Source organism: Eptatretus burgeri, chromosome 4, assembly GCF_056783735.1.
Source record: "Eptatretus burgeri isolate ZD-2024b chromosome 4, Ebu_testis_v1, whole genome shotgun sequence".
NCBI classification, from domain to species: domain Eukaryota; kingdom Metazoa; phylum Chordata; class Myxini; order Myxiniformes; family Myxinidae; genus Eptatretus; species Eptatretus burgeri.
The window spans coordinates 51,967,341-51,975,570 of record NC_140964.1 but is presented as its reverse complement, the minus strand read 5'-3'; the positions used below and the strand labels follow the sequence as shown (position 1 = coordinate 51,975,570).

The 8,230-nt window shown below is 42.5% G+C and overlaps 2 protein-coding genes across 3 annotated transcripts in view; one reads left to right on the top strand and one right to left on the bottom strand.

The window, feature by feature from the left end:
- Positions 1 to 8,230, bottom strand: part of LOC147028059 (beta-1,4 N-acetylgalactosaminyltransferase 1-like) — a 91,919-nt gene that overhangs the window by 1,472 nt on the left and 82,217 nt on the right. The window contains exon 8 of the mRNA XM_085878060.1: positions 3,504 to 3,644. Coding sequence (XP_085734186.1) covers positions 3,504 to 3,644 — 141 coding nt within the window. The remainder of the gene's footprint in view (positions 1 to 3,503; positions 3,645 to 8,230) is intronic.
- KIAA0753 (KIAA0753 ortholog) overlaps positions 1 to 8,230 on the top strand; it is a 133,625-nt gene that overhangs the window by 79,170 nt on the left and 46,225 nt on the right. The gene's annotated exons all lie outside the window — the stretch shown is intronic.

Genomic DNA, 8,230 nt, shown 5'->3' with positions numbered 1-8,230 from the left:
AGCTGAGGCCAAGAGATTAAGGTTTTGTCTTCACAAAAAGAAGAACAAGAAGAAGATGAACAATGCCGAGCTCTCTATGAGCAGCGTTCGCTACGCGAGACGCTGCTAAAAACGTCAACATACCATTCAAAAGTGTGCGACCTGTTAACACGGTCCCATTTCGCTAAGATTTTGCATGAAGCACTTTTTATAGGAAAGGTTCAAAGGCAAACCTGTGCTGATAAAATTATTGCATGTACGGTGTTCTATTCACCCTCTCATTTTCCCAAGGTCATCTGCCATGTGCTTGGAAATCTGCTAACATCACTGCCCTGCATAAAAAAGGTGCAAAAACAGATCCCTGTAACTATAGACCAATCAGCCTTCTCCCAATCATCAGCAAGGTTATGGAATCCATCATCGCTTCAGACATGAAATCCTTCCTCTTCTCCAATGGCTTGATTTCCAATCATCAATTTGGTTTCAGACCAGGTCACTCTACCCTAGATATGCTGCTACTGCTCTCCCATCAATGGATGGAGGTCCTCAATGCCAGACAGGAAATCCGAGCCGTATCCCTGGACATATCACGTGCTTTTGACACAGTCTGGCACCCTGCCCTACTCACCAAACTCTCTTCCCATGGTATTCAAGGCCATCTCCACTCATGGCTCGCAGACTTCCTCTCCTGTCGCAGTCAACGTGTGGCCCTAAATGGAGTTCTTTCATCCCCTCTTCCTGTGCAGGCTGGAGTTCCTCAAGGTAGCGTTCTGGGCCCTGTTCTTTTTCTGGTTTTCATCAATGATCTCTCGGACTCTCTGGAAAATCCTCTATTTCTCTTTGCCGATGACTCAACCCTCTGCCGTACCATCTGTCATCCCTCAGACCGGCAAGCAGCAGCTTCTTCGCTCACTGCAGATCTGGATAAAATCACAAACTGGTCCAACACGTGGAACATGTCTTTCAATCCAGACAAATCTCACACTCTCACTATGTCTCTTCGAAAGGACCGTTTACAAAACCCCCATCCACTTTCTCAACAATCCTCTGGAAGAAGTCTTTTCTTTCAAGCTTCTGGGTCTCACTATCTGCCATGACCTTTCCTGGGAAAGTCACATTTCCAACCTTGCCTCAAAAGCCAGTCGCCGACTGGGAATCCTCCGTCGTGCAAAGTCCTTCCTCGGCCCTCTTGAGCTCCTGACCACTTACAAAGCTTTTGTCCGTAGCCTGATGGAGTACTGCTCTCCCCTCTGGGCTGGTGCTCCTGCCTCCCACCTTTCTCGACTTCACGCTGTCGAAACCAGGGCTTTTAAGATCATTGGCATCTCCCGCAATGAAGCTGAGTCTTTGGGCCTCTCACTCAATCACCGCAGGTTGGTCGGTGGTCTTTCTGTCTTCTACCGACTCCTCTCCAGCCTTGCCCCCCCTCCTCTCTCTGCGATTTGTCCCAACCACATTTCCACAGGGCGCTCAAGGTCTGCCAACAACCCCCTTCTGGTAAAACTACCTAAATCCCGAATCAGTGCTCTTTTTCTCTCTTTCATTCCTTTTTCTTCCCGCCTTTGGAATAAACTTCCTCACTCTATTCTTTCCCATTCTTCCCTTCAGGCTTTCAAAACAGCTGTTCACCACCACCTCTTATCTTCCCCCATCCAAATCCTCGATCTTTTCTACCCCCGATAATCCACCCAAGCCCACTTCCTTCAATTCTCCTGCTTTCCTTCCTGAAAGTCCCTTTAATGTCCATCTTCCCCTCGCCATGTTCCCCGTCCCATCCCCATCCCTCTCCCTTCCACAGTTCACCTGTGTCTGTTCCCCAATGTTTTGTCCCTTCCACTCCCGCCCCTCTTGTCTCATGCCTCCTTGCTGTGAGTTGTGTGTTAGCTCTCATACGAGCCTCGACCAAGGTATACAAAAAAAAAAAAAATAATAAAAAAAAAAAAAAAAAATTGCACTTCAGAAAAAAATGAAACACTATAATATATATATATATATATATATATATATATATATATATATATATAATTTCAGTACTTTTGAGTGTCATGGGACCTTTAATCATTCTTGTGTGTTTAAAGGCCCAGTCACACCTTGACGTTTTAGCCAGCTTATGCCGATTTTTGGAAAATTTGTCGAAAACGCTGGTACACGTTGAATACGTTATGGGTAAGTTTTGATAACATTGAGAGCACGCTGAAAAACACTGCCATACGTCGTTGTACGCTGGCTTTAAATGTTGTACTTTTCGGTTGTCCTCAAATTTTCCATGCTTGAAATTTTAAGACTTATGCCAGCGTATGACTCACACGTTCTGCATAACGCTGGCCATTAGTTGTAGGCACGTCACGCGATCGTTGACACACGTCGACACACGTTACTTGTGAGTTACTCATAAGTCAAAACACGTCGAGGTAATGTTTAGCGTACCCGAAACTTATTTCTAACCTATGAGTTACGTGTTGTACTCACGTTACGCGATCGGTGACACACAGACACACGTTACTTGTAAGGTGCTCATAAGTCGAAACACATCAAGGTAATGGTTAGCGTCAGTGTTCCAGACTCCCTGTTTTTTTTTTTTTTTTTTTTTTTTTTCTTCCTTCCTTCGGTATGATGGTGATTTTGACACTTCAATTTCTAGTGCAGTTATAATATAATATAATTAAAAGGCTGCCGCTCAACGATTTAAATCATAACCGCACTGTAGACTGAACACCGTCATACCGAAGAAAAAAAAAAACCGGGAGTCTGGAACACTGACGCTAACCATTACCTTGATGTGTTTCGACTTATGAGCACCTTACAAATAACGTGTGTCAATGTGTGTCAACGATCGCATATCGTGCGTACAACTTATTCCCATCGCATGCGGAGCGTGTGTCAGACGGCAAGTACGTCGTAAAATTTTCAACATGTTTAAAATTACAAGACGTACTCCATTTAATACGACGTATGATAGTGTACTTTAGCGTTCTATTCACGCATACCAAACTTACCCATACAGTATTCGAAGTGCGCCAGCGTTTTAGACGCATTTTTCAGCGCTGGCAAGATCGCCAAGGTGTGACTGCGATGTTGACACTTCCATTTCTGCGGCGGTTATGATTTGAATCGTTGTGCGGCAGCCTTTTCATAACCTTCGCCACGTCATCGTCGGCGATGCGTGCAGCGCGCTATTCCTAAGTTAGACTATCGTTGGGCATAGGTTGTGAAGGCCGCCAACAGGTTCAGCATTTGTTGGTATAAGTTATCTATAACACAACGAAACGTTCTGTGTCCGTTACCAATACGTTATGCATAAGACCAAGTCGTTATGAATACGTCCGAATCTTTAAAAAAAAACATCAAAAGTTCAACGTAAGCCAGCGTTTTACATACATTTTAATACGTTGCCATTGCTGGCTAAAATGTCAAGGTGTGACTGGGCCTTAAGAAGAAACCCTACCAAAGCCTGTTAACACAACTATAAATGTCACACTTGGGTGAACAACAACAAAAAAGGATTAATGAGACTGCATCCTCACCAAATCGATTATGGTCCCTTCCAACACGGTGAGGAACTTCTCCAATTTGGTGTCCTTTGTGAATATGAAGTCATCATCCACCCATAAGAGGTACTTGGTGGCTACCTGTGAAACAGCCAGGTTCCTCCCAGCAAACCAACCCTGTTTGGTAGATTTTATTGTCATTATTAATATTATTATCATTATTATTATCAACAGTGCAGAACAAACACTGACAGCACATTCACCTTTTGACAAGACCCTCTCACAGACCTCAATCACGACATGTGCGCAATCACCCATCCTCACCTAAGCTATACTGACAAATCCTCCCAGTATCCAGGTCGGTACTTGTCTATTCCCAATCTTATCGGTACATATCTAATTCCAGCTTTAATCTATTTCCTGTTTCTGCTGCTATTACCTTTCCAGGGAGACCCATCCATGTATTAGCTACTCTCAGAGTGAAAGACCCCTGCCTTACTACATCTTTATTTTAAGACTTTGGCTCTGGGTCTGGTCACTCTTCATTCTGCTGAAAAACGTTTGCATTCATTTTGTACACTGTATCTTCTTCTTCTTCTTCTTCTTTCGGCTGCTCCCGTTAGGGGTCGCCACAGCGGATAATCCGTTATGATCCGCATAATAATTTGGCACAGGTTTTACGCCGGATGCCCTTCCTGACACAACCCTGGTCGCCTCTTACGACACAGGGATATGGTACACCTATTCTAACCAGGGCATACACAGGGCCCAGTACACTGGTACTCACTTCGCCGACCTCTGAAGGATGACAGGCTGAGTCAACCTCCTGGTGTGTATTAATTCAAGCGGCCAACGGGGATTGAACTCAGGACGTTTTGGATCCCAAGCCACTACCCTCACCACTATGCCAACACCAGGCTATTTGTACACTGTATACTCTTCATTATCTTAAACATCTCTCTCAGATCTCTTCATAATCACCTCCTTTACAATGTATAGTCATGTCTCCTTCAGCTACTCCCCATAGTTATATCTAGCTTGGCCCATAATCAATCTAGTTTCTCTGTGATGAACCCTCTCTATTGCAGCTATGTCCTTATATTGATGGGGTGACCAAAAATGTGTGCAATATTCTAAATTAAGGATCACTACATTCCAGTAGCCACATCACTACATCACCATATCTGATACATGACCTCTGGATTTATAATTTACTGGCAAGTTGCCCGTGCCTGCGCAGCATTCTTAACAGCATAGGGATGAATGGTGTCTACAAATGCAAATGCAAATGGTGAGATGCAAATGAAAATGCAAATGGTGTCTTCTGTCATCGAGCCGGCAAGCTGGGAGCAACAGCTTGTATTCATTGCCACATCTGATACATTTTAAATGCTCTTATGGCGGCAAGGTGCTCCATTTGAAACTGTCGATTATTTGTAACTTTTTGATGCCAAGGGTCCAAAATAGAAACTTGCATTGGTGTCAAAGCCAGTGATCAATTGCAAATTAATAGTAGGATCCCTCTGAGAATACAACCTAAAACCCGATTAGCTTTACCCATAGTTGCCTGTCACTGCGCTGTGAATGCTTACCCCACGTATCTATTACCAACCTCAGATCCTTCATCTGTGTCATGTGTTCAAAGACTGCCCATTGCATCATGTAGTCACGATTTTCATTATTATTACTCATCCCAGGGCTGGCTGGATAGCCTAGAGGTAATCATGCTTACCTCTTAGCTGTCTCGCCTCGGTTTGAATCTCAACCGAGCAATAAACTGTCATCCTGGTGTTTCACAGGCAGGGCGAGGCATCGGTGTGCGCTATCCTCTTGGATGCACATTGTCTAGTCCTGGAGCTTTACCTTCTTTTGTCTTTCGTAACTGTTTCTTCACTTCCTCTACTTCCATTTGGAGCTCCTCTAAAAGCCCTTGCTCACCTCCTATATAGATTCTTTCTGGTAATCTCCTGACGGTTCTTGTTTAAATGTTAAAGAAAACTAACTATTTATGACCGAACAACAGAGGGAATGAATGAACAAGAAAACAAGGTTGGGGCTGGGGGGGGGGGAGGAAACAGTTACGTTAAAGTAAGAAAGTTGGTGAGGTATGGTGAATAGTCGTAGAACAGTCACATTGTAGGCAGGTATGGGGATGACAGGAGATTGAAATGTACCATGCAATTGAAACCCTGGAGGGGAAGGGTCAGGTGGTTCCAAGATGTGAGAAAATAACAAAAGAGTTGAGGATGGCAGTCAGTCTTGATTGTGGGAGTTTAAGGGGGAGGTAGTTACGAGAATAACAAGTGTTTCATGGAAGGAGCTGGGGAGGGACAGAGGGCTGAGAGCACAGAGGGTGCAAGACAGAGGATAGGGGTTAAACAAAATGGCACATGATGGCTTCACCATCCCAAATGAAGACCGACTTGGTGGTCGAAATGTTAGACAGGAGCCTTAATGCCTGTTGAGAAAATGTAATAGTAGTTGGTCCATTCATTTTTAAAGTATTGAGCTTCTAACATATGTATATGTATGTATGTATGTATGTATGTATGTATACGGTTTTTATTTATATATATATATATATATATATATATATATATATATATATATATATATATATATGTATATACGTATATACATATATACAGTGGGGAGAATAAGTATTTGATACACTGCCGATTTTGCAGGTTTTCCCACTTACAAAGCACGTAGAGGTCTGTAATTTTTATCATAGATACACTTCAACTGTGAAAGACGGAATCGAAAACAAAAATCCTGAAAATTACATTGTATGATTTTTAAATAATTAATTTGCATTTTATTGCATGAAATAAGTATTTGATCACCCACCAACCAGTAAGAATTCCGGCTCTCACAGACCTGTTAGTTTTGTCATTAAGAAGCCCTCCCATTCTCCACTCATTACCTGTATTAACTGCACCTGTTTGAACTCGTTATCTGCATAAAAGACAGCTGTCCACACTCAATCAATCAGACTCCAACCTCTCCACAATGGGCAAGACCAGAGAGCTGTCTAAGGACATCAGGGACAAAATTGTAGACTTGCACAAGGCTGGAATGGGCTACAGGACAATAGGCAAGCAGCTTGGTGAGAAGGCAACAACTGTTGGCGCAATTATTAGAAAATGGAAGAAGTTCAAGATGACAGTCAATCTCCCTCGGTCTGGGGCTCCATGCAAGATCTCACCTCGTGGAGCCTCAATGATCATGAGAAAGGTGAGGGATCAGCCCAGAACTACACGGCAGGACCTGGTCAATGACCTGAAGGGAGCTGGGACCACAGTATCAAAGAAAACCATAAGTAACACACTACGCCGTCATGGATTAAAATCCTGCAGCGCACGCAAGGTCCCTCTGCTCAAGCCAGCGCATGTCCAGGCCCGTCTGAAGTTTGCCAATGACCATCTGGATGATCCAGAGGAGGAATGGGAGAAGGTCATGTGGTCTGATGAGACCAAAATAGAACTTTTTGGTTTGAACTCCACTCGCCGTTTTGGAGGAAGAAGAAGGATGAGTACAACCCAAGAACACCATCGCAACCGTGAAGCATGTAGGTGGAAACATCATTCTTTTGGGATGCTTTTCTGCAAAGGGGATAGGACGACTGCACCGTATTGAGGGGAGGATGGATGGGGCCATGTATCATGAGATCTTGGCCAACAATCTCCTTCCCTCAACAAGAGCATTGAAGATGGGGCGTGGCTGGGTCTTCCAGCATGACAACGACCCGAAACACACAGCCAGGGCAACTAAGGAGTGGCTCCGTAAGAAGCATCTCAGGGTCCTGGAGTGGCCGAGCCAGTCTCCAGACCTGAACCCAAGAGAAAATCTTTCAAGGGAGCTGAAAGTCTGTGTTGCCCAGCAACAGCCCCGAAACCTGAAGGATCTGGAGAAGATCTGTATGGAGGAATGGGCCAAAATCCCTGCTGCAGTCTGTGCAAACCTGGTTAAGAACTACAGGAAACATCTGATCTCTGTAATTGCAAACAAAGGTTTCTGTACCAAATATTAAGTTTTGTTTTTCTGATGTATCAAATACTTATTTCATGCAATAAAATGTAAATTAATTATTTAAAAATCATACAATGTGATTTTCAGGATTTTTGTTTTAGATTCTGTCTTTCACAGTTGAAGTGTACCTATGATAAAAATTACAGACCTCGACGTGCTTTGTAAGTGGGAAAACCTGCAAAATAGGCAGTGTATCAAATACTTGTTCTCCCCACTGTATATATATATATATATATATATATATATATATATATATATATATATATATATATATATATATATATATATATATATATATATATATCTATATATATATATATATATATATATATATATATATATATATATATATATATATATATATATCTATATATATCTATATATATATATATATATATATATATATATATATATATATATATATATATATATATAGTTACGTTTGAGGGGGGGTATGCATTCAAAGGGTAATTAGGATGTTTAATTAGGTATGCCGTGCTGTTCGAGTTTACCAGGATCTCGATGTAATAAGTAGCAATTCAGTGGTGATAAGTTGTCTAGTAAATGTCCATTTCTTCAAGGGGGAAATGATAATTGTCACGTAATTAGATAGGGATACGGGATAGGGTAAGTGTGTCTGCGTAAACCCCTTTTAGTATTTTCTGGAGGCTTGCCATGACGTCACAGGACAGTGCTGCGGATCGCTCCGCCCCGTGATCACGATTGGCGGA